We start from the raw sequence: 26,766 nt of genomic DNA, 5'->3' as shown, positions 1-26,766 counted from the left end.
TACCTTCATGCAGTGTAGCACTTCATAACATTTTCATAATTTCTCTTCAAGTATTTAATGCTGAGTTATCCTTTAGCTTTGAAATAACTAAGTAAGAAAATTAATTTTAGATGAACATGTTAATTATGTTTAGAAATGAGTAGCAAGCAACAATTTCAGATGTTTATTGTTTTAATATGTCATGTCCTTCATTCTGTGTTACAAAATAACCCAAATCACTCTTAAAGCAAGTGAAGGAATAAATAAATAAGATATTCCTGTAGTTCAAAAGCATAGAAGGTACACAAAGGTTTACAAAGCACAGTGATGTGGATCTGACGGAAGTGATCCTGGGTCTGCACAATACTTGTATTTAAAAGCTCTTCATCTGCTCTTGTTCAGTTCTGTTCTCCTCAGGTTTGGGATTTTGCTTGTGGACAAGCAAATACTGAAGTCCGGTTTTGAGCTGAATGTGCATGAGACCATGCACATTTGTTTTTACATCCTTTTGTTTTCTGTAGTGTAGTGTTATACTCCCACTGAAATCAGAGGGACTCATAAAGAAATTGTCCAGGGTACCAAAAGTGACACCAGCAGCACTGAAATCACAGTAGGTAACTAGGAATAAGTATAAACTAGAATTAATTTGGAAGTAAATATGCATATTGGTTTAATAAAGTAGATTCAAAATCAGTTTGATCTGAAATGAATTTGCTCCTGTGTGTAGAAAGTACCTGAAATCAAGGGTTCAGAGCCACAGGTCTGAAAATGCTTGTCACCATTTGTTTATATGCTAAATTCTAATTTTATTTTTCCTGCAGACAATAGTAGAACTTGCAGAGACAGGAAGTTTGGACCTCAGTATATTCTGCAGTACCTGCTTGGTAGTGTATTTTTTCATCCATTTCTCTGTTTTTTTTTTTTTTCTTTAATACTAAGCCAAAATTAGTGTTCCTGTAATTAACACGTATTTGACCTTACTGCAGTTTCAAAGGCAGAATTTATTTGTACTCTTTAATCTAAGCAGTGTTTTCAATACATAATATGTACACAAAAAAAATGCAGCAGTGAGAGGAAAAAGATTATCTCTTTGGAAGTAACTTGCCAGTGTCAAAATTCAAGTATCCAGTATATCTACCAGGTTGGTTGGTTATACACCTAGCAAGTTAGAAAAATCACATGTGACATTCCACTTACCTCTATAACTTGCAGTAAAGTTATGGTGTGCTTCTAGTAAAACATTTTTTCAAAAATCAAGTGTGTTTCCCTATCTGGCAATAGTCAGGAGGCGGGGGGGGGGAAGAAATCTTAATTTTTGTGAAGCAAATATAACGTGCTTTTTCTTTGGAAGTTAACTAGCAGATACAAAATGCTCATGCATATCAGTGTTAACACTGCAAAGCTCTGATGTATGTGGAACATGAATGCTGTTTGTATCTCCAAATTTCAAGCTGGAAAATTATATACAGATGTGGCACCTTAAAAATGATGTGTGTGTATATACATATATATTTCAGAACACTTCTTTCAAGACATAACCTTTCAAGAAAAAATTCTGGGAGTAATTTAGTATTTTAAGTGCCATCGAGTTCTGCTTGTTGAATCATATTTCAGGCTTTAGAAAATAACCTGAAAAGTTTATGTTAGAGCTTGGTTATGAATGATACACAATCATGGAATTCAAGCTCATTCTTTATTTTCATTGTTAAAAGCTGAAATTAAGCTGGTTGCTATACAAAGCTCAATAGCTGGAGGTGATAGAAGAACTTTGTATGAGGAAAATAGTTCTTCATGTAAGAAAAAAAATGTGAAAATCATTTCAGTGCAGTTTTAAGGATATTTGTGTTAAAAAGTGAGTAGAATAAGCTAAATAGCTAGGATTGCCTTTAGAATTAGCTTCAAGTTTGAAGTTCTCTGAGGAATTAACAATAGCACAATCAATTTACATTTAAATGGAGGGTTTGTGTTTTCGCCTATTTAAAATACATCAGGGTAACTTGCTTTTCTAAACAGATGTTTGTTATCTATTGCAGATACGGAAGCCAGTGAGGTCCAAACACTGCGGTGTTTGCAATCGATGTATAGCGAAGTTTGATCACCACTGCCCGTGGGTGGGGAACTGCGTAGGTGAGCAGTTTGCTAAAAGGCTCTGCAAGGTTTGGCTGTTCTCATTTCACAGTGGAAGTGACTTGGCTTCTTAAGAAAAGCTTTTCAGTATTGAGCTCAATTCTTTTTCTACTTGTGATTCTCTGCATTATTCTCATTTGTATTGTCTATTATATACCCGTCCTCAGAATTGTTCTGTGTCTAATTCAGTTTGCTACATATGTATTTTAATTGACATGAAGTTTAGTAGTGAAAAGATTCAAAGCTTTACTGCTGAAAAGGTATGTCCCAATTCCACAACTGATTATTATCCATTACATAAGATGAAATTTTTCATTTTGACCAATATTCAGTGGCTTATTGGTAGAGTATGTGTATTTAAAATTGTTATGGTTATACAAGTTAGATCCAGAACGACTTCCTGTTGAGGTATTCTCCTCTTTTCGACCATCCAGGTTGTCTTTTGTTCACCCCAGTGATTATTAAATGAATGGATATAAAACAGAAATGAAGTCTCTAAATGCTGCTATTTCCAGTCATATTTTTTGAGAAACTTATTTGAAAACCATTATTATGCAGGGAGCACTGAAGACCTCTCAGCTAGGAAATGAGTGCAGCTTGCTTCACGTGTTTAATTTTTTAGGACACAAGCAGAGGTAACTTTAATCTTGGGGAGGAGTTAAGACCTGGGTTCACTGACAGTTGACAGTTGCATAAATGTTTCATTGTAGTCCTTTCAAATAGATATAATAGTGAATAATCAGAGTAGTTTGGTCTGAAAATCAAGAGTAAAATCTTGGCATTTAAATTGTAATAGAACATTTCTAAAGTCTCATTGATCAATTTATATCACCCCCTTCTGTTTTATGTTTCCTACAGATGTTACTATCTGAGATATTTTTGTTTTATATTTTAGATGTTTTACAATGAAAAACTAAGAAATTTTTAATTCAGACAGGCAGGGGAGCATGGGCTCAGGTTTTACAAGATACCAAGAAGTATGTGTCAATGGGACAAAAAGATCCAGTATTTTAATCTGTAACCAGAAAAAACCAAAAAACAAATGGGGAAGGAAAGCCCTTAGTTTGAGTGTATCAGTGATGGGATTAGGGTAGGTGGAGGAAATGGTTTTTAAGTCACAGTGATGATGGAAAAGTAGAATCTGTCTTTTACTGGTAGTGTACAGAGAGGGGTAACTGGAGGTAAACTTAGGGCCCTTGAAAGTATGCTGGGAAAAAGCATTTGAAATCACAGTATGGGAGCTGGAGTGAACTGGAGGGATGGTGGTTTGAACAACCATATATGGCTTCTCTGTCTCACATTGGTACGTGGTCACTCTAAGCATGGGATTGCAAAACAGAATCCATTCTTAAAACAGCATTTGTGGTATGTTTGCCAAAAAGGGAAACATGAATCATGCCTTTCTGGAAAGGTGGAATTTGGATGTGTGTGGAATGTGTTAAAAGGATAAGAATGTTGCTAAAGATAGGACTGAGAAATCTTGTAAGAGCATTTACAGACACTTTAAAATAAATCCTTTGAGGATAAAACTTGGCACATAGAATATTTTTACCATTTTTAAGAGGTTGACAAAAAGTGGAGACTATTTGAAAAATAAAGGAATTGGCAACTAGGGCAAATTTTTTTCCTCAAAATTTTAGTTAAAATACAGCAAACAAATCTCTGGAAGTGATGATATTTATATTCTAAATGGAGCATCAAAATAGCGTTATGTTTTTCTACAGTTTTTAAAATTTTATTTTAACTGCGGAGGATGACTCTATTCCTGCCAGTCCAGGAGGCAGCTGTAGAGCACAGTACTGTGTTTTGCCTAATCTTATTCAAAGTACAGGTTCTCCAGTTTATTTTTTCACTTTTTTTTTTCTTTTTAAACTGCAATCAAAATTGTACTATTTCATTTATGGTTTTAAATGCTACATGTTTTTACCTCACACATACGGATTTCCTGTTAGGCAGAATTTTGTTTAGTATCACTAAAGATGTTGCTGAAAGAAGCATCCCATCAGATGTTTCTCAGATGGGCTTCTAGGCCACTGTTTAACTTCTGTGTTCTTTATAGAATGTCTTTTATGAAACTTAGCAGTTCTGAAATTTAGAATGCAAATGAAAGTGATACCTTAGGGGCATTCCCACCACTTTCTCATATGCCCTTAGGTGATTGAAGGCAATATTACAACATGATTTTGTGTTTTCAGGAACTTGTTTGATTTTCAAGGAAGTGTCTTATGTTTAGTCTAGTTTATGTTATATGTATGTTTTTCCTCATCTCTTATTTATACAGTCTTTCAGCTCACTTGCTGAAAGCACTTGATTATTTTCTGCCTCCAGAGGATGCTCTTGTTTTAGCAGGGAAAACATTTGAGATAATAAAGAAGTAAATGCTGTGCTGGTAAATGATGACAGCCAAAGCTTTTGTAGCCCATTATCATCTCTGTGGGTTTAGTTTACAGCCTGGAGCTCTTGGAAGGTTGCAACACTGGACATATTTTACCAACAGAAGGAAGGCTGAGTACTTCAGAATTATGATGTACTCTCATAAAAGGCATATTTTTAGCTCTGCTACTGTTAAAAATAGATCCGTCTTTTAGTAACTGAGTTTTCTTGCATTAGAATTCTGTCTAAAGCAGAGTTGTTTTTATCCCATTCATTGTTATAGCTAGGTTTCCTAGACCTTGTTTGTTCAGTTACAGGTATTTGTTTTACAAGTTTTACCAGATATTTTATTTTTAGCTAGCTTCATCAGGCATCCCAACATAAGATTTGAGTTAGTTAATTATCAAAGAAGGTTGTATATTTGTTCATGTTTCTGTTACTTTTAACAAAGCGAACTCCATAGTTTGATGATTTTTCAGTGGCTTTTAACAAATACTTACAATTTTCAGTTCCTGGCTGTTAAGGGCTCTGAAACAGCTGTCACCAACTTTGCTCTAAATATTGTCTATCAATAATTTTATTAGCTCATGAAAGAGGTTACAAATGAATTACTGTATTGCAGTTGTAACATGACAGAAAATTAAAGTTGCTTTGTTGTCTGAGAAATAAAAGAAAAATCATAAGTAAACCAGCTAATTTCACTGTCTTGAAGTTATAGAGGCTTAATATTGTAGCATAATGTTTCTGTATACAATAATAAGCAGTACTTCTAAGCAAGCAATTAAACTTTCTGGTGTAATGTTGTCTTTCTGCTGCTAAAAGTGTAGTAATTTGGTCCCTGTTGTGCAACTTTAGGAGCAGGGAACCATCGTTATTTTATGGGATACCTGTTCTTCCTGCTTTTTATGATCTGCTGGATGATCTATGGATGTATCTCTTGTGAGTAAATGTGATTTTTGGCTTTTTAAAATATTGCTTCTAAATATTGCTTCTGAATACTTTATCTCCTCATATGGATTTTTACAGGTCTTTGCCTTATCAGGGTTTTGGGTATTTTTATCCTGGAATTGAACTGCACATTAATATTTGATTATATTTGGTATTTTAATTTAGAAGATGTTTTTCTTGTTCTAGATCTTTTTTTTTTCATCACAGACAAGTGTGTGCATGTGTCATGTATTCAAGGAGCTGGGAAAGGAAGAGAGAGAAGTAAAGCTCAGAATTCTGACACTTGTCATTTTCTTATTTAATATAACACATTCTAATGTGGGCATTATATGTTGCTGTAAAACAAACATACCTTAAATCTTTGTGTATTTTTTGACTTTTTTTTTCCCTCTAGACTGGGGTTTCCACTGTGAGACAAGTTACACAAAGGATGGATTTTGGACCTATGTTACACAGATTGCTACCTGTTCTCCATGGATGTTTTGGATGTTTCTAAACAGTGTGTTTCACTTCATGTGGGTGGCTGTGTTGCTCATGTGTCAGATGTACCAGGTATGGAAGGGCACTTCACTCATAATGTCATGTCTTGGGAGTGACATAAGAATATCAAATAGTTCTGTCATTTAAATGTGCATGTTCATTGTGCTAGACCAAGTGTTTAATCTCTCAGCCCTGCTGGAGGAGGCAGGCATCTGCTGTCTCTCAGTATTAGGCATCATTCAGCTCTAATTCACATGGCCTTTTTTTTTTTTTTTTTGCAAGAGGTTAAAATACCTACCTCTTGCTTTCCATTCTCAGAATGACAAAAAGGTAAAACAGACCAGAAAAAGGCAACAAAGACTAATAGAGGATAAGAGCCATGGGGCAAATTTATAATAATGCTGTATGTTATTAACAGAAAGGGAGTGGTAACATGAAAGAGCATGCAATAATTTCTTACACTGCTTCAGTGTGAGTTGAGGCCATATTATTATACTCTAGTCTGACCAAACCCAAGTTGTTTTTCTTTTTATCCTTTCTGTGGAAAGAAAAGTCATACTGAAAGCCTTGAAGTATGACTTGCCATTAATGAACCATGAGACTTAATTTCTATTTCCATGAAGTCTTCTGGAAAGATTATCCTCTAAAGCTTAGATAAAACTTACAGGAAGTTTAAATTTTGTCGTCCATTTTTACAATATTTGTCACTTACAACGTATATAAATTTCGAAGTCTTATGGTTTATATTTGCTCCTGATAATTTCCCCAGTCAAAAACTGGTTTGTTTAAAAATTAATTTAAAAACAAACCAGTAAATTGGGTCCTTTCTCAGTCTGTCTTGTGCAGTACTTCGTTGCATGTTTTTATGTGAGCTAAAATACTTATTCTTCCTGTCTTAAGATATCTTGCTTGGGTATCACAACAAATGAAAGGATGAATGCAAGAAGATATAAGCACTTTAAAGTTACAACCACATCTATTGAAAGCCCATTCAAGTAAGTTTTGAAGCCTATACAATTTTCTTATTTGTGTAGCCTTACATACATTTGAATCACGTTGCTTGTTGAAGCAGAACACATCTAAACACTTCCAGACTGTTTTCTCTACTTGGAGTGCTGAATCTTGTCAGCTATTTTCAGTTACACATTCTGTCCAGTTAAAGGAAGTGATTAATGTTTTGAAGCATAGGAGGGACAAACACAGAAAAGAATGCTTTCCAGCAGTGGTTGTATTTCACTGTAGAGTTGATGGGGAAATAAGTATCATCTTTATAAAGCAGATGCTCAGACCAGAGGTAGTTGCTTACTGCAGCATGTCTGTGTTGACCTGGACATTAATTTCCACACTGGGCACTTCCTCCTGAGTAATACTTACTGTGCTGGTGAAGTTGCTGTGTGCAGTAGCTTCCCTTTTTCTCTTCTGTGAGAAAAGAGACTTCCCTTTCTTCCTATTCATCAGGAAGAGCATGGCCCAAGCTGTTTGTGGGGAGGGAGCAGGAGTCCCAGGAACTGAAGTGGGTGTTGCATGGGTGAGAGCAAGCTGATGCATACAGTTTTTGGGCATCAGTATGTAAAAGAGTAGGTTGGGATTCTGGTTTCTGTAATGATGAGGGTGCAAGATGAAAGATGGGGGCTTGGGGATGAAATAGCACTGAGATGGAATACAGGGTCATGGAGCAGCTTGTGGAGCCAAAGCAGGACATAAATGAAGGCATGAAGCTGGTATATTGGTGGGTTGAGAGCATGTTACAAAAGGAGCTGGAAAAAGAAAAAAGCACATCTCATCCTGCTGCACATGCTGTGCCTCCTGTGGGAGCTGCTGCTCTTTCTGGTGCAACACAGGGTAAAGGAGATAGGAAATGTGATCAGGAGCAGTCAGCATGGATTCACACAATCCTGTGCGATGAGCTCTGGGATGATCCTGGTTGAGCCAAGGACCCACTGTGGTCTCTTTCAACCTGCCCATTCCGTGATTCTGTTCTGTAGCAGATGGATTTCTGTGCTAGGAATTTGTGTGGTCTTTTTTTTAATATCTCTTCTTAGAAAACTTGTGAGAAGCAGACAAGCATTTCTTGTAGTTGCAGTGTTCCTACAGATTAGAGTTGTAGCAAAACCAAATAATTTGCCTGGAAAACACAGGGTGGTGCACAGAATAAGAAAAAAGTGCTGGTTTGATCCCAAATTGCTGTCACATTCACAAACTATTTTTACTGAAATAGCTGCTATTATAAAAATTACACCTGAAAATAACACCAGATGTCTGAAATAACTGACTTGGCATCACCTGTCACATGAAGCATTGACATCAAATAGTTTCATCTCCTTTTTGCTTAGACCTGCTCTCTCCTATATCATTACATGAGCTTCTCTTCCAGAAAACTATGATCTATTCAGCCCATTAATCAGTCTAATTAAGTTAAAAATTCCCAGCATGCTGGGAGTTTTTATGTAGCTTTCTTAAATATCTGACAGTTAATTGATTCAGCCACAGAAAGTGCTTGAATAGTTCATTTAATTCAGATCATGGTTTCTTAATTTTGTGTTGCCAAGGGACCTGGTTGATTCTAGACCTGCAGCTGGTGAACCAGTATGTATGCAGAAACAGATACCAATAAATATGGAAATTATTCTAGGAAGACATTCATTTCATGCCATTTTGTTTTGCATCCATCTGTACAATGCAACTGTCCTCTTAAAACAGGATCTGAACTACCAGGTTGTGCTACATGGTGATGGACTGCTAAAAACATGTTTTGGTGGATAGTGGAAGAAAGTTGGTGTCTTGATTATGCCCAAGGATCAAACATTTACCAGTCTGGTGACCACTTTTATTTCAGAACTTATTCATCAACTTGCTGATCAAGTATGAGAAAAATTCTGAACAGAGCTCATTTTCTAAAGTTAGAAACTTTAAGGGTGGAGAATCAAGTTTGTAGGTAGGCAAAAGATTGTGTACTTTGTAAGATGAGCTATGATATTGCTTGCTAATGTGTGTTTCTCTTTTGTTTTTAGCCATGGATGTATAAGGAACATTATAGACTTCTTTGAATTCAGATGCTGTGGGCTTTTTCGGCCTGTTATTGTGGACTGGACAAGGCAGTATACAATAGAATATGACCAAACTTCAGGATCAGGCTACCAGCTAGTGTAGCACCACCTTCATCCTGTGAGCATATCATCCTGAGTGGTGCCTGGAAAATTTTCCCTCTCTCTCTCTCGACTCCGCATCCCTTGAAGAGTAGCATGCTATGTGTAGGGCTGATGATGAATCATAAAGGTACCTTCTCTTCATCAGAATTTTATTAACAAAAGTAAAAATGGACAGAATAAACTGCCAAACCTGATAAGGAAGAGGAGGAGGATCAAAAAGGGATTTTAACAGTTCTTAACATGAGAATTATTCATGACAACATATTCACAGTATTTGTTATCGGATTTTTTATTTAATGTCTTTCACAATGGAGCATGAGATTATTGAAGTATTGACATAAGTAGTTATATTGTGCTGAGCAGAAAAATTTGTATCCCAATATCAATTATTCCACTGAAACAAGAATCTAGAATATAAAACTAAATTTCATGATACAGAGTTCACTGATCTCTATGTTGTAGTTCCTGTAATGTGATTTTTTTAATACAGATTTTCTGTAGAAAGATGTACATTGAAAAATGTGCTTTTCAGTACTGTTATAAACATCCTGTGGTGGGGATCCCCTGTAACATGTTAAGTTATAGCAGTAGGGCACGTCAGGTAATGTTGAGTAAAAATATGTTGCCCACGTTTTTTGGTGATTGTTTTTGCCACCAGTTAGTGGTACAACTAAATACTTGTAACAACCCTGTTCTGAAATAATGTAGTCTGAAATAAACAGCTGCGCCAATAAGGAAAGCTTTTCTGTCAAAGTTAAAGCCCTGCCTAAATGCATGATACACCTGTAAAATTAGTTTACAGCATATAATGTTCAGGGAAAAAAGTGGGGAAAAAAATAATTATCTTTGAAGTAATTGTATAAGCAACTTACAAACTAGCGATGTTTTAGTATTAGGTTTGGTCCTCATACAGTACAGTGTAGTGTATTTGGAGACACATTGGAAGAGAAATTACATGGGGAATACCACAGATGTAGAAGCAAAAGTCTCAGTTATTAAAAGACAAGATAGTTTACAATTGAATGCAATTGGAGAAGAAGAACCCAAAGTCGCCTGAAATGCTTATTTCATTTGGATGTGAAATAATGGTACCCAAATTTTAACAAAAACAAAAAATTAAGAATCCCCATAATGGCACGTGCGCACAGAAAATGCAGAGCAGTGTTCTGAGGAAGATGGTGCGTTGGCACCTGGAAATCACCCTTAATTTCTGTTTTTAAGTTCTCATGCTACAGATGTGTTTGGAAGGTAAGGAATGATCTGAAATTGCATTCCAAAGGGGCTTTTCTTGAATGTGATGCACTGATTTTTGTTATGGTGTTTTCATATACTCATAGTGAATTGTTCACTGCTTCCTTAACTATTGTTTACAGAGAGACTGAGAATCAGTTTAGTTCTCTTCTAAGTGCTGTAGCAACCCAGTGGTTCAAGGAACCTGTGAGGGGAGTTTGGGGAGGGTCCTGAAAGCAGATGTCTGAGACCAGTGTAAAGAATGTGTATCTGTATATAAATAATTTATCAAATAGTTTTCTCTCTGTGAGTGTGTGTTTAGTGTGTTTAAAGCTGCTCATTTTCATTTTATTCAACCAAAAAAGTATAGGAAGATATCTAATGAGCTTTTAGTGATGTTAAATATTGCTGTTAATAGGCATTATGCCCTGCAAATTCACTGCATGTTTGATGCTTGGCAAAATTAGCGTTTTCTGTAATATGCAGATTACAGATAATAAAGCAATCTAGTGGTATTCCCGGCCCTTGCCTTAGTAGGAGGAGCAGTGAAACTGTAAATAGTTGATGTTCAGTATTTGCAAGTAAACATTTTTTCTGTAGTTATTCATTGATCTCAAGACACACACTTAGTTTGCAAGTACCAGATATCAGGATTTACAGAAGTGCAGCATCAGAGTCCTTGAATGTTTATTACTGGAAAAATCAATGTTGTCTTGGACACTTTTAGCAGGAGAGGTTTGGGTATAGGGGTGAATAATCTTTGGCTACTGTTGTCAGACAAAATTTGTAATCCTAACAAAAACATGCTCTATTTCTGTGAAAACAGTTGACTTCAGTTATTCATATTTTTTTTCCAATCAGAAAAAAGCATGAAAGCTTTACACTATGGTTTATTTTGATCACCAATGATGTTCCGTGTATTTTTCATTAATTTCTTTTTTCACATTTTAGTTGGGGGTAGGTTGGCTTGAGGAGCTTCAGTACACTTTATAAAATATCACCCAGTTCAGTGCATGATGCAAGTTTTGGTCACATTTACCCAGTAGCATTAAATGCCATGAATTGTATCGTGCACTCCATGTCAAAAATGTTTGCAAAAGAAGAGGTGATCCTTGGTAGCACGTAGGAAGTTCTGCACTATTTCCATGCCAGTAGCTCTCTGGTGACAGATTTGTTGAGACCTGCAGAATCTGAGCTATAGAAGGTAGTTGTGAAAATTAACATGCATATATGGATTTGGGATGTATGAAGTTTCCAGTGCAAAATGTAACTTGTCTTGAGTAACACTGAATTGTTGATGTGAAATCATAAAGCAAGCAGGGGGGAGCCAACTATGCAGCATTTTTTCTGTCAAGTTATCAAACTTAAAATTCACTTGTTGAACCAAAACTGCATTGCTTCTGAAACTTAAGCTGATCTAGACCAACAGCAGATCAGACCAACTTAATCTGACATAGGTAGAATAAATAGGAATTTTGTCTTGGCCCTAAACATGTGCTGTTTCTTTGCAGGTTTTTGTATTCTTTGATGTCCACCAGATTTTTTTTCAATTAATGTGTAAAACAGCATCACTACATTTTAAGCTGTGGATTTTTTTGTATATTATTTATAACTGTGCCAAGTATTATTTTAATACTGTCAAGATCTTGATGTGTATTACATTGTGAACAAAAAAAATCTGTAAAATGTTTAATAAACTAGCTCTCCTTACGTAAATTAAATCTGTTAAATTTTGTAAGTTATTAATCAAATAAATATTGACTCTTAGATGCAGTGTTTGTATTGACTTGGGGTGTGATTTCATACAGTGCAGTTTGTGTCCAGTTTCAGAAGCCTTTCTGGAAAGAGGTACAGCTGTCTTACAGATGGCATGCACCCAAATCTGAACAGATGTGAAATCCTATGAGTTACTACACTGTGGTAAATTACACCTTTGCACTACCAATTAAAGTTAGCATTCACTAAATTAAATATTCCTGTCTTTTGAGTGAAGCATGCTGGCAAGCATGCTTTCTTAAGGGAGAACTCCATCTAGGTAATGCTTCATGTGGCCTAATGTCCTTTCATATATGACATTATAATAATGTCATTTGAAGTATTCTAAGGGTCAGCCAGGCATCTACATAGGGCTAGGATGTGTCACCAAGATGTGTGCTTCTGAGTGGCACTTGCAGGACACAGACTGCCTTGGCTATTCTGATCCACACTAAAGGTTAGAGTTTGAGCAGAAACAAGGTAACAATCCATGTTCAAATCTAGTCAGGATATTTATAACCAGCAAGGTGTATTAAAGTGTAAGGCTAGGACTTAGGAGCACATCTGAAGGGAAGAAAAAAGTGTTTTTCCACTGAGTCTTGTTTTGCTATTGGCATTGAGAATTGGTGGTGGTGTTCACCCCTTCCCCAAGCAGTGTTCCTGGTGAGGCTGTGGCTGGGCTGACCATCTATGAGCTTGTCAGGAAAAGACCAGGGAAGACTTTCAACCTGTGCTGAAGATCTCCATCCAAGATTTGCAGTTCTCCACCAGAGGAATTGCTGTGTTTGGGAGTCTTGATGATTTGAAAGCTGGCTCCTGGGTTTGGGGTTTTTTGGAAAGAAGCCAGCCCTCTGCACCCTCATTATGCTTCCACTAGAGCTCAGTGCCTTGCACCTCCCATTAGCTGCCTTTTAGTAAAATCAGACTTACTTGCTATGAAAGCAATGTCAATGGTATGAGTAGCAGGACTGAGTTTTTCCTAGGTTTCCTAGGCTGTGCTGTTGTTTACTGTCTCACTCCCACCTGAAATGTGCTGCTTCAGAGTTACTGTTGTCTTTTTCAGCTCTAATCTTTCCTGCTCTGTGAACTGGACAAGTTATTGGGTCACTGAGCTGGCTTGTTTTTCCTCCTATCCGCATGGTTCCTTTATAACCTGTACAAAATACTCTTTGTGTATTATTTTGAGTAGTACATATTTTTCTAATTAGGCTTTTGGCTTGAACTGCTTCACTGCCTCAGACCACGGTCATAGATGTTGCTTGAAACTGCTTTAGACCACGCTGACACAATTGCTTAGTGTTTCATTGCAGCAGTCCCAGTTATATGTGTTTCCATAAATTCAGTGTTGTGAAGCGTTCTTTTATCCCAAAAAAGTATCAGCTTGTTTCTCAAACTAGACAAGAGTTTCAAAGTTCTTTTCCTATCTTTACCTAACTTCTTAATCTGCAGCTGTCTGGGTGGAGTATTCCTGCACAGTAAGTTCTGTGCATAACAGTACCTCAATACCAAAGCACGCTCAGTCCTCCAAAATATTACGCTTTGGTTTTCATTTACTAGAGACTCTGTGCCAGACAGGCAGCCATTTAGGCACACAGGTACACCTTATCTATCACTTTCAGAGCTGTGTCACCCTAGAGAGCAGTAGATTAAGATTTACTACTTTTGTGCAGCAAGCAGCTCTTTGCCTTGCACACACATATATTATGGTGTGATGCTAGAGAAGAGTTATTCAGCTCTGAAGGCCATGACTGCGTATGTCCAGCTTTCAGCAGAGCTGTGCATCAAGTCTGTAAAGCATCATTCTTCCACCCCTGAAGTACCCAGTAACACTCCCCTCACTTTTATTGTTGACAAAGTAGGCAACACTTAGATTTAGGGTATATCAACAAGCAAAGCTTTATTACATTGATACTCAGTATTAAAAGTGTTACAGTGTGATATACAAGGCAAGAAAAAAAGCATTGTGTGTGTTTTTAAAATCATTGGCTGAAGGTACACTACAGTAACTAGTATCTGTTTCACAGTAGTTAGTAACATTTGGAAAACTCTTGCTCCTTCTGGCAGGATCTCAGCAGAACTGGAAGGCGTTTTAGCCCCCTCACTGGGCATGAACAAGGGCACCTGCTCCCTGGCCATACCCAAATCCCTTGGGGCCAAAGTTCTTTGCGTAACAACCTGTGAGAAAGATGAACACACAGTAGCTGAGTCTTCTAGCACATTAATTAAGAACAGCACTGTCTGGGCTAAGCCTCTCAGTGGCTTCTCCTTAGTCACTAGAATATCCCCCTGGGAAGCAGCACTTAGAAACATTTTGTTAAGCTGCATAACTAACAGGACTGAACTCAGTAGCCAGGACTGTTCCATCTGTGTAGCTCCCTGCCCACTCTGTGAGAGCAATTCACAGGTCCAGTCTGTGGCTTGGTATCTGTAAGTCATTTGTTGTCATCAAACCACTGTGTGGATCCAGTTTACATCCACAACCACTCAAGAAGGCAGAGCACAATGCTTGCTGGCTTGTTTCCTTACTCTGATCAGGCACAGGGCAAGGCTGCTGCTGCATTTTTCAGTATGTGATGTCTTACTTGATGCAGATGTCAATTACATCAGCAGCTTCAGTAATATCCATTTCATCTTTTACTCTATTCCTATGACTTACAGAGCGCTTCCATGTGACCGTAAGCTGAATGTTTCTTATATCAGCAAGACATTGACTATTTGTCCTTGTAAGGCATCTTGAACCATAAACAAATGCTCTTTGCTTCTTTTCTCACCTTTACAATAGATTTCTCCCTCTTTTTCGGTTAGGGTTGTAGATTCTAGGCTTTTTCCACACTTGGCACATCGGAAGCAGTTCTTGTGCCATGGCTAGAGAAAAAATAATGACAGTAGTATTAACACACAGGATACCCAAGTTGGTAAAAAACCACATTAACTGGAGATATCTGCATCACTATTGGTTAGAGACTGGTGCAATGAAAAGCAGCTGAAGTGCACCAGCAGCAGACAAGAGCATCTGCATTTCTGTGAGCAGCACAAAGCCCCAGATTCCACCCAACATTCTGCTCAGAGCAGCACTCTGAAAGTTTGGGCTTGCTGTGATCAATTCAGAGCAATCTTGGCTCTCAGTAGCAAGTAAGCCAGACACCAGGCAGACTGATATGCAGTTTAACATGGTATTTTCAGAGACCATCCCCCTTCAGATGAAACATTCTTTAGATGAAACATTCGGCCTCCCTCACAAGCTGCACACCTAAAGATTGTTTCCTCTTCTGGGTGAGGGGCTTCTGTCGCTTTCTTCAAGTCTTAAACATGAGACAATATTAAATCTTCACCTTTGAAATCTAAAGCGATCACTCATCACCCTGCATTTCAAGTGCTTTTTTTTTTCAATTAAGTTGATTGATTTGATTATTTCCAGTGCAAAGAAATGCAGTTTTAAGGTAACTGCCCTGCAGTTGGTTCCCTGCTGGGACTGACGTCACACACCTTGCCCAATTTAAAGTCCACATAGCAGGTACAAAACGGCACATGCAGTTCCTTACCTTGCCAGCTCCTATTACTTTCTCTGCTGCATAAACAGAATCACCACACCTGGAGCATTTCTCTGTCCCTCCAAACTTCTGAGCGAACTTGGAAGGGTTTGGATTTGTGGTGGGCCGGTGAGGAGAAGGCGTGCTGAAAGAAACAGGAGATTTGTTTTCTCTACTCTTACTCAAATGATCTCTTGCTCTGCTTCGCAACATGAACAGACCACGACCCAGCAGATAGTACAGAATACAGTACTGCTGCAAAACTGGAGAAGTTACCAGAAAGGCTATCCAATTACACTTGGTAGAGAAAAAACCAAAGCCACAACAACAAGAAGAGAAAGGCCAGGCTTTAAAGGATAAAAAGAAGGTACTGTAAAGGATAATTTCTTCAGAGCCTTCCTTTTTTCACTTAACTAGAAGAACTGAACTCCATCAGAACATAGATTTTTCAGACAGTAAGCTACAAATAATTCTGTTAAGTTCCTGTCCACTGATTATAATCAGGAACCTGAATGGATCACTGAACTTGGCTGCAGAGCATACATCATATAAATACTAAGCAGTCATTTGGGAACTTGCATGAAGCACATTGTGAGACATACCTCGGCTTCTTTCCACAGAAAAGCTGTGCTTTTCTGGCATTCCTAATGCTCTGCTTTACAGCAAGAACTTAATCAGATTAGGAATGTTTACTATTTAATGTGACTTTTGGTTTTGGCTATAATTAAGCACAAATGGTTCTTCATTTGCCAGTTAAAAATTCATTCTGCTTGTGGCCCCAGATTCTCAGTTGTCCAAATCCATCCCTGCAAGAATCTGTAGAACGGTAGAGCAATGTGAGACCCACATTCACATCTGCAAGCTCATGCAATGCCATCAGCAGCTCCATAATCCAATCCCCTATGGCTCGTTCATAAAATGAGTGTGTCCTTGCTTGCACTAACTCCTGCTTCTACTGTTCTGACTCACACAATCACCAGTGGGAGCTTCATGCAATGCAGGTTCAATGCCCTGCAATCAACTAGACTGGGGTATTTTGCAGCGTTTCTATTCCCAACATGAACATAAACAAAATCCAGCCTGAAAGACTCCTCTGAAAATAGTACTGAAGGACAAGGGCCATGCACCCCCAACTCAGTTCACTCACCTCTCAGGCTTGATGCCTAGTCTCTCTCCCCTGTCCATGTTCAGTGTGCCTGCCCCTTGGCCATATCCATAACCTTTTGGGCCATACTTTTTCCCATAGCAAGATTTGCAGTAAACCTCAGCATCATGAATTGCTACAGTTGTGCTGTCCAAGTTTTTCCGGCAGACCACTGGAGGTAAAAAACCAAAACAATTAAACACTGCCTTAAGGGACTATTTCCATCAGCACACATGGTAAGCCAAAAATCAAGTGAGAAGTGATGTGGTTTTCCCTGTCCAAAATTCTTCCCATTAGGCAGTGGGGCCACCAGAGATTAGAGGGAGCAAGTTGCTGTTTGAATTTGTGAATTATGCTTAGCCCCATAAAGGGCTCTATTCCCTCCCACCTCTTCATGACTGTGACATTTAAAGCCTGGAAACTTGCCGTGGTTTGATGAACGAGGCTGCTCAGAAACCCAGAGAGGGCAGTCTGCAGTTTCCCTTGACAGATGCCATACAGCATGAAGCCAAAGCCTATCAGTACAGAAGAGCCCCTGCTCTGCCCTTTTGGCCAGGGTGGGGCTGGGAAAAAACCCGAATCTTCAAGGTTTCCCACCTCCCTCACCCCCCCCAATACTGCTTCAGGGCAGAGCTGGGGCTGGTTCTCAGCTGACACAGGAGGGGCTGTGCTTTTCTGGCATTCCTACATTGTCCTCCAGCACAATGAAAGCCCTCTACTCAAGGTTACAGTAGAAAGGAGAACTGCTTCCTTCCTAAACCTTTTGTATGGCAACTGCCGTGCCCTTTCCATCTGCAACAGCATTATGCCCATGAAAAAGAATTTGGGGGAGAAAAAAAGAAACACTCTCAATGAATTTTTTGTTTTAAGATTTTAATGTCTGCAAAACACTGGGTGACTTTTGTGTATGGGAATCATTAGCTCCAAGGTTCTTTTTATATAATATCCAACAAATAAATGAATTAATGCATGTTTGTTAAGCCTATGGACTTTAACCCCAACAGAAGTATGCACTAAGGAAAACCATGTATTCAGACACACTAGAGCCATTGTTTGACTGCAAGTTCTAGGTTTCTTTTAATAGTAACTCCCATAAAAGGCTGAAAATGAGGCAGCCGAGGCATCTAATCTTTGTTTTTTGTGACCACTGTAGAGCTCAAGGAAAGGAGTGTAGGTGTGCCGAGGCTCTCAACGCCAGCACAGCACACCAAGGTTAGGCAGCAGACTTAACAGCAAACTTGTTTGAGAGGCCCAGGGTGACTGCAGACAATATAAGAAGACTAAACCCTAGTTCTGCCCATATGTATTAATCACCAACAAGTGGGGAAAAGCAGTACCTCATGTTTGCAATAAGGTAAAATTCTCTGATTCAGACAGAGAGGCTGTCTGCTCGCAAAGTAGGAGCCTCCGATTCACAGAGACCCTTTGTTCCCCTCATCTAAGCAGAGGTATTTTCAGCACAGAAAGCGATTTTCAATGCCTCACTAGGCTTGTTGGTTGGACTGGAAAATAATGCTTTGGACTCCTTTCATCTGAAATAAACCACAGGCCTCTGTGCCAAGAAAGTTTAGGCTTTTGGCTGTGCTAAAGCATCAACAACTCTGCTGTGCTTGTGTGCACTGCTGTCCTGGTCTGCACAGGACTCCAGGGCAGCAGTTTGATAACTGTTCCTGCAGCCTCTGCCAGCCCCAGGACCACGGGGAGAAGCCCACTGAGCTCAGATCAGTGCAAACAAGGCTCTGCCACTGGCCTTCCTCCTCTGCATGAGCCATGCTTAAGCCAGGTTTCCAGCCTCAGGATCCCTTAGACTCCTGAGGAAATTTGTTCTGGCAAGAATACAAATGGATGTGCTCTGCTCTGAGACATGACAAAACCTCTCACTGAGAGGTGAGCTCTCCCCTCGGGACTGCCACGCCCAGGAAGCACATGGGGAAGCAGGAATCATGACAGACAAAGTCACCTCTGGCCACTGCCCTTCCCAGTGTCAGGGACACTTCTGTGGACCAGACCCCTGCTGCTGTGACCCCCACAGACAGCTACAGCAGGAGAGATTTTGGAGGAGAATACTTACTGCAGAGGAAGCAGCAGCGGTGGAAGCTCCTCCCGTCGCACTGCACCTCCTCAGCATGGTAGACGGTGCGGCCACAGGCTCCGCATTTGTTGCCACCTCCCCAGTTCGGCATGGTGGTTCTGCGAGCCCAGCCAGGCAGGAGGGGAGGAGGGCATCGTTAAATGCACATTAACAATTAAGAGACATTGTTAAATGCAGTGTCACCCTGGCCCCAGGACAGCTGGGCTTACAGGCTCCTTTAAACCAGATCTGTGAAGTTTGGGTGGCATCAGAGCACAACTCTGTAATTTCATCAACTGTTTAAAAACATGACCCTCCACTGCGTGAGAAGATTTTGGGACCAGTTCAATTTCCCAGCTCTTCAGATGCCAGACCAGACTTAAAGGCTTAGGCAGGCTCTCTACGGCTGTTTGTAAAAGCAGATGAACTGGCAAGGGGAACAGAGACCACTGCTGCTGAACAGCAAGAAAAACAGAGACACAGTCTTCACGAGCCATGTCCTCTGTCCCTGCCCGGGGATTTTGAAAGTTATATAAATTGGATATGCACAAATTACAGTTTCATGCAAAAGAGCTTTACTGTACCTGGAACGAATGCCCCCCCAGATGGATATAATTTCAGTTTCTATGCTTCACTAATGCTGGGCCTCTTGTCTGATAGAAGCAAACCAGTTATGCCAACAATGGCATTTTGTTTTACTGCAGGGCCTGTCATTTGGGATGTGGAACAAGCCAAAGTTCACTTCACCAGAAAACCACTTATTAGGGTTGTAGGAACATTCTGAACTCCTTTGAGATCACACCTGCACTTCAAAGAAGTTTAAGGGGGATTATTTTCCAGGGACTCCACCCCTGTTACATGAACTGCACCTTTACCAGGCCGGTATATCAACCAAACCCAACTACTCAAGTAGCCACAGCTGATTTAAAAGGAAGTGAAACCCCCTCTCATGCATTACTTGCAATGGACACTCAGAAAACTCTGGGGACAGGCATCTCACCCAGTGTGTCAGCCTGTAGCCTTGGGAACAGTCTCTTACATTAAGCCAGAAGCAGTAGCTGTCCCATCTCAAGCTGATCTGCTCCCTCCTGAACTCCCCTGCACTCTCTGGCACCACCATCAGTGGTTCCCCCCAGCTCCTCCCATTCACTGTCTGGGGTTAAAGCTCCAAAGCAGATCCCTGCCCATCACCCTCGAGATCTCTGGGGCTTTCCTCCCGCCACCACTGCCACTACCGTGAGCTAACACAGCTGTGTTTGCTGAAGGCTCAGCTCAGCACCACCACCTCCCACCAGCACAGAGGCCAGCAGCAGCCAGACAGGGCTACTGCCTCCAGGAGCTTAACCCAGCAGAGCTGCTCAGCACTCATCACCCCAGTGCTCCTTACTGATCCTCATTTCACACAGGGCTTTTGGACAAGGACCGTGGTTTGACCACTGGAAGGTGCCCACAGGCACCTCCTGCCATCCTCCCCCACCAGCAAGAGCATTCCCTCCCTGCAGAGTTCCCACAGCAGGACAGGTCAGCCATCAGGGAGGGAGGCTGGGAAGGAATTTCTTGGGACTTCTGACTTTTCTCTGCAAAACTCACCTTTAGTTGCCCTGAGAGGCTCTCCTAGGCCTGACAAGGAGAAGATACACACAACATCATCCCCACACAAAGCCCAGAGCCTGCTGCCTTCAGTTAACTCTGTGCTCATCCCTCTGAGCCAGAAGCAGAGGACTACCAATCTCCAGCTGCCTCCCTTGTCAACAGAGAGGAACTGGAAGTGCCACCCCAGGGAGCCAGAGAGGAGCACTTTGCTTGAAGAGCTCTTTTCTCTAAGGAGTTTTTCTCCCAAAGCAGGGGACAGGCCTCAGCGCAGAGCGAGCTGCCTTGTACCCCAGGCAAGGTAGAGCAGACTCCCAAATCACAACTGAGAGCAGCAGTTTTGGCTAAACCTGAATTATGTGACCCATCTTGCTTGGTGAAACAAGCCTCCCACCCCAGCAGCATGAGCAGCAGCAGTTCAGCAGTGCAAGGTAGGACGTGTGGTTCCCAAGTAAGACATGCTTCCAGGTAGCTGCTCCAAGACCTTTGTCCAAGACAGGCAGACAGCCATTCATGGCATGTGGGAAAGTGAGATTAGTTTATTAACCTAAATTGGGGCACCTTAGGTACATTCCTAAGCAACAGCTTAGGAACCTTTCTTGGAGTGGCTGAGCAGTGCCATTTGCACACTGACACCAATTACTGAGAAAGCCCTTTGTTTAATACTTCCATGGGATTAGCATCATTACTGCTCCATGGTTTAGCACTAATACCCTGACCTAGCTCATAAAATTAGTTTTATGACATTTCCCACTTTGCTTTTGTCATTCTTGGCACAACTGTACAGTCTAAAAATCAAGATTCCATTTCTTTTATCCAAGTGCTTGGCTGTGCTACCGCACAGCAGCTGACATCAATCAGAGCAAAGAGCGTCCTTAGCTAAAGAGAATATAGGCTGCACAACGCTCTGGAAAAGGAATGCACGGACAGGGGGGGGGGGGGGGGAAAGAAAAGGAGAAAAGATTCCTTTCCACTTTGTTTGCTTTCCAAAATGTAAATGGTATTTGGTACAAGAACTACTTCTGTCTTTTCCTCTCATCACCACCATCCTCATGTTCTATTGTACATTTTCATGAGCCTGCATTACCTTAATCGTTTTGTTAGCAAACAATAATTCAGTTTCCATGCACACTACAGCTGAGGACCTGAATCAGGTTTCCCCAGCTTTGCCCCAGATTTCACATGAAATGTTGGGCAAGACAGGGTGCAGCTCCACCCTTTCTTCCCCGAGAGAGACAGAATACTAGACGACCCGACAACCATTAGCTAACTCAAAACTTCTGATAAGGGCTTTGGGAATTCATTAAATGAAAAATAAAAAGGAACTGAAGTCGGTAGGTCAAGGTAACCGTATTCTCTTCCAGGGAAAGTATTTCCATTTATCCTCCCCATGATGTTCCTATGACGCTTGCGTGGGAAGAACGGCAATATTTCCTCAGTTACTCAACATCAGGAGCTGCCTCCTGGCAGCGGTGCTCAGGAGGCGCCTCGGGGGCGAGGGCTGGTGCCCGGCAGCAGCTGTGTCCCGGGACAGCGCACCGCTCCTCACGGCCGTGCCCCGGGACAGCGCCCCGCTCCTCACGGCCCGCTCCTCACGGCCGTGCCCCGGGACAGCGCACCGCTCCTCACAGCCCGCTCCTCACGGCTGTGGCCCGGGACAGCGCACCGCTCCTCACAGCTGTGCCCCGGGACAGCGCACCGCTCCTCACGGCCGTGCCCCGGGACAGCGCCCCGCTCCTCACGGCTGTGCCCCGGGACAGCGCACCGGCCCGGCCCGCTCCTCGCAGCTGTGCCCGGAGCCTGCTGCTGCCCAGGGCTCGCTGCCGAGCGCCGGGGGGAGCGGGCTCAGACCGCCAGCCCCGCCTCAAGCCTGCCCTGCTCCCTCGGGACTCTCCGGCTGGTTCCCGCAGGCCTCCGGGGAGCTCAAAAGCAGCAATCAAACATCCAGGTGATCTCACTGCAACACCAATAATTCTGGCTGTCTGCTGCGGCTTGATGGCAGCTGCTCCTACCCAGCACGCGTCCACGGGACAAGCCGCGGCAGCTGCCCAGTCCTTTCCGACCCGTTGGCTAACAGCGGCTCAGATTCAAGAGACCTAAACCACCCGCAAGACAGACACACAAGAATTCCAGGCTATCCGGTTATCCTAGACGGCTTTGCCGGGGAAGCCCGGTGCGTGGCAGCTCCATCATTAGAGCAGCGGAGCGGGTGAGCATCGCTCCCGCCCGGCTCCTCCCCGGCCCCGGCTCGCCGTGTGCCGCTCGCCACCCCCGAGCCCTGCCGGGACCCGCTCCGGCCCCCGTGCCCCGGCACTCACCTCGGCTCGGCTCGGCTCGGCGCGTCTCAGCCGGCGCGGCCCCGCGGCGCCTTAAAGCGCCGGGGCGGAGCCAGAGGGGCCGGGCCCCGCTGCCCGCGCTGGGCCGGCCGGGGCTCGGGACGGGGTTCGGGACGCGGCGCTCGGCGCTGCCGGGGCCGCCCCGGGGGCAGCGGGACATGGCCCGGCTGCAGCCTCGGACCGCAGCAACCCAGCTTGCGGTTTCACCCAGTTTTAGGGTTTTGCTTGACGTACTTGCCGGCTCCGTGACCGCGTTTCCCCAGAGCACAGGGAAAGGATGCAGGGGTCGGGAAAGTGGTTTCCCAGGACGTGAGGAGCGGGCGCGGGCAGGAGCCTGTGCCCGGCTCATGGGAGCCTCGGGGACTCGGCACCGCGGCTCCCGCTGAACCACTGCTCCAGCGGGGACTGATGAGGAGGGGCCACAGTATTTTCACTAGAGGCCGGCAATTAGCGCTGTCTACAGCATGCTGGAGAAAACTGCCCGAGGCTTCAGCTGCTTTCTGTAAGCGCCCCAGTTTCCCAGGGCTGTTGCACACTGGCTCTGTCGGTTTCAGGATTATGCGCAGGGCTCCCTATGCCTAGCGGGAGATGTGGGCTTATCCCCTGCTCGTTATTAACCCAACACCAAGTCACCTACTCGCTGCCCACAGGAATGCCAGGCAGCACGGGAGCGACCTTTTCACACCCACCAGGGATGGAGCCCCAGGAATGAGGCTCAGCGAGCTTGGTGGAGGCAGCAGGCAGGAGCCCTGCTGCGCAAGCACTGTGCAATGAGGTGGGCTCTGTGCTGGCTGGGGTGAGAGAGATCCCGCCGAGCTGCTGGCACAGACACTGGGTGACATGCCACCTGGGCCCAAACTGCCTCTACTGTGAGGTGACTGACAATGACCTCCAGCCCAGGTCAGAGAATACAAGGGTTACTCTTCCCCGCCTTAAAATGTACTTTCCATTGTACTGCAGCCTGTATGCTGGCAGCTGCAACTTGCTGAGATTTTTTGCTTTCCATTTTTTAATTTTCTTTTATTTATTTGTAAAGAATCTTGAGTGACCAGACTGTGCATGATTTATGTGCATCTCGGAGTCCTGCTCCATAAGCAAAGCCAGTATCTGTTCCTGTGGAACAAGCTGGTGTTCATTGTGAGCAAGACCAAGAGTCTGACCTCAAGCATCACAGCAAAAACTTTATGTGAGGCTTTGAGGGAAGTGAGCACTAGGAGAAGCAGAAGCGTTAGCAACTGTTGTTTCTTGAATTGGAGGTTGCATGAAGGGAGAGGATCTCTCAGAGTCGATGAGAGGCTGTGAGACAGAGCAGGCTGACTCCATTTGCTGCAACAGAGCCTGTGCTCTCTTGTCCAACTTGTCCTGCTCCCAGCCCTGCTGGAACTGCGTGTGATGATGCTGAGTTATTTACCATGTCTCCTCGGGTAGCCTCCAGAGCTAATACATTTTGTCTTTTGATAACATTTCCTACAGAGTACAAAAAATAAACAGCAGAGATCCCAATGGAGAGAGAGAAACTTTGCAGACCTAGCAAGGTCTGACCATGCTCAAAGAAAGGAAATTCTCACTGTGACCAAGGGGCCATGCTGGTACGAAATAAAACACTCTTCAGTGTTGAGGCACTGCTGAGTGAGCTAGAAGACAGTCTGGCATCCAGTATTTCATTTTCTCATGTTTAGTATTTAGTCAGTTTGTCAGAAACAGAGTAACCGTGAGGGTCAGACATAAGTATATCAAGTATGTCCATTACTATAGGAACAATATTAAGCATACATTACTGCAACACTTGGGAATAATACCTTGGAATGAAGAAAAACAAATGAAAGAATGAAAAATGTTACCACATACTTAATTTTTATTGATATGGACTATTTTTATCAATAAATTTTATAAATTTAAGTATGCATAGGTATATTTGTTATCTATAAATACATAGTTATTTTATTTATGAGCGTACTTATTCTATCCCCTCTGCAGGTCTCTTTTTCTCTGTTTCTTCCCTGAGAACATAGTTCAGAATATATTTAAGATAAAGCCTGGATCCAGCCCTGCTGCATTCCTCCTTGCTGTCCTGCACTCCTTCAAGCTGTCATCCCGAGCATGCCTGCCACTGCCCAAGCAGCCCCACTGCCCCCTCCACCTTCCTCAGCATCCTCCTGACCCGATCCTAGCCTTCCCTGTGCTCCTGCCTGACTAACACCTGCTGTAAGCTACTCTTTCTGACTCACCCGAAATTTCAGGTGATGCCTCTACTCACTGACTTGGGGAGAAATTTCCACCTAGCCACTGTGGCAGCCTGGCTTCTGCAGTCTGCCAGCTTTTTGTCTGGCTTTTGCCATTTTGAGCTCAGCAGATTATAATTAGGGCACTTTATTTCTGAAAAGCAGTGTTCAAGTGTATTAAGAGCTCCTGTTCCTTTCCCCTGCAGATTCGGCAGCTCAGGGGGCTGGGGACGTTGGGTGTGTGTGTCTCCTCTCTCTTCTTCTGCTTTCTTAGCCATGGGAAAGCCCACAGGCTCCACACAAAAGTAGTTCTCCCTTTGTGGAGGAATAGAATGTAAGAGCATAGTGCAGAAGGTAATCTCACACCTGAGGAGTTGCAGCTGTACTAATCACCAAAGATTAGGAACAGGCCTGAGCTTAATAGGCCACAGCTGTGTCCAATAAGGAGACGAGTGCTACAAAAGAGTGGGTTAGCTGGGTGAGGAGAGAGCTGGAGTTCGTTGGTTGAGCTGTGAAGAAGAAGGAGTTAGTGCTGTGAGGAGCTGGCTATGAGAAATCACCAAGAAGGTATGGGATTTCACAATAAGATGACAATATCCTTTCACATGTAAAATTCACCTGACGCATGTCTGTCACCTCAGAACAGATTTCTCAAGGTTTTAGCCATGCCATAATTTTATGTGAGGGCTGTTTTCCATGTTTTGAAAAGCTGAGTAAATCATCAGCTTGTTTGACCTAGTTACTTCTTAAAAGACTTGGCACACATCAGTGTACTCAGGGCTTTTGCACCTGCTGAGTACCTTCCAATCACCTGGGATTATCTTATCCTCATTTGATCCGGCGAGCATGGACCCACGGCTGCTTATGGCAGAGTCAATCTGCTCTGCTGGTGACCTTTGCTATCGTTTTCTGAAAGTTTATTCTCGTTAGTCTAGATTTTACTTTGCAGAGGGTATATCCATATTCTGACACTGGTTTCTTGTCAGAACTAGTTTTATCCAAATACTGAAAATCTTAAGTATATTCTTGTAAGAGCCTGATTTTAGCTATTTTGCCTATTAGGAAAGCTATTTTGAAGCTAGCATAGAGTTTATTGTTTACCAGCCTTGGAGGTCAGACACCGAGCAGTGCTTCCCATGGTTCCTTGTTTAATTTCTCACTGGCCATCCTCCAAACGTGCCCCTAGTAAAAGGGATTTTCAAGTGCAACATCAGCAAGTGAAAAATTAATTTGTGCCTAGCATTACCCAGATTTGTCCTATCACAAAGGGAACTATGTGTTTAGCTAATTTCCTTGTCTAAGCATCCATGCATTTCAGCAGTGTTATATGTTTATTCTACTATAAATATAATAATGATAGATCTGTGAAGTTTGCACAAATTTATGAAACTACAACAGGCAATTCTAGTGTTTACCAGAGTTGTGATTTTTGGTTTTTAACTGTCTCTTCAAATCCAACAGATATGGAAAACATTCTCAGTATGAGAAGACCACGCTTCTTAAGGTTATTGATTTCTTTATTATTGGTTATGTTTTTATTTATTTTGCTATAGAGGCTCCAGGCAGAAATGGAGGCAATTTCAGAGCTGCCTACTGTTACAAGTGAGCGCTGACGGGATTTTAAGGAGATTGAGCAGCGGGTTTGACTCAGAGGTTCTCAGATTCCTCTCCAGTTCAGTGAAGTTTTTGGGACCCAGTGTGTTCCTGGTCCCCCAGGGAGATGGATCATTCATTCTGAGGGTCTTGCCTGCAACACTTCAGCCTGATGTGGGACTTATCTAAATGGAACACATGGTTTGCATCTAATCCTAAATACATTTAGTGAGGTAAAG

General features: G+C 42.3%; 2 protein-coding genes across 2 annotated transcripts in view; one reads left to right on the top strand and one right to left on the bottom strand.

Annotated features, from left to right (window-relative positions):
• Window positions 1-12,007, top strand: part of ZDHHC17 (zinc finger DHHC-type palmitoyltransferase 17) — a 65,490-nt gene extending 53,483 nt beyond the window's left edge. The window contains exons 12-17 of the mRNA XM_063155002.1: window positions 801-863; window positions 2,013-2,106; window positions 5,335-5,418; window positions 5,822-5,979; window positions 6,808-6,902; window positions 8,919-12,007. Coding sequence (XP_063011072.1) covers window positions 801-863; window positions 2,013-2,106; window positions 5,335-5,418; window positions 5,822-5,979; window positions 6,808-6,902; window positions 8,919-9,057 — 633 coding nt within the window. The 3' untranslated portion in view covers window positions 9,058-12,007. The remainder of the gene's footprint in view (window positions 1-800; window positions 864-2,012; window positions 2,107-5,334; window positions 5,419-5,821; window positions 5,980-6,807; window positions 6,903-8,918) is intronic.
• A 1,905-nt stretch (window positions 12,008-13,912) lies between these two features.
• On the bottom strand, window positions 13,913-22,728 carry CSRP2 (cysteine and glycine rich protein 2). Its single transcript, XM_063155001.1, has 6 exons — window positions 22,695-22,728; window positions 18,787-18,905; window positions 16,719-16,887; window positions 15,584-15,716; window positions 14,813-14,906; window positions 13,913-14,216 (listed from the first exon to the last, which is right to left on the bottom strand). Exons 2-6 carry the CDS (start codon window positions 18,896-18,898, stop codon window positions 14,140-14,142), a joined length of 585 nt encoding a protein of 194 aa, XP_063011071.1. The 5' UTR covers window positions 18,899-18,905; window positions 22,695-22,728; the 3' UTR covers window positions 13,913-14,139.
• Window positions 22,729-26,766: the final 4,038 nt, after the last annotated feature.

This window comes from Melospiza melodia, chromosome 4 (genome assembly GCF_035770615.1).
Source record: "Melospiza melodia melodia isolate bMelMel2 chromosome 4, bMelMel2.pri, whole genome shotgun sequence".
Classification (NCBI taxonomy): domain Eukaryota; kingdom Metazoa; phylum Chordata; class Aves; order Passeriformes; family Passerellidae; genus Melospiza; species Melospiza melodia.
This window is presented reverse-complemented; position numbering and strand designations above follow the sequence as displayed.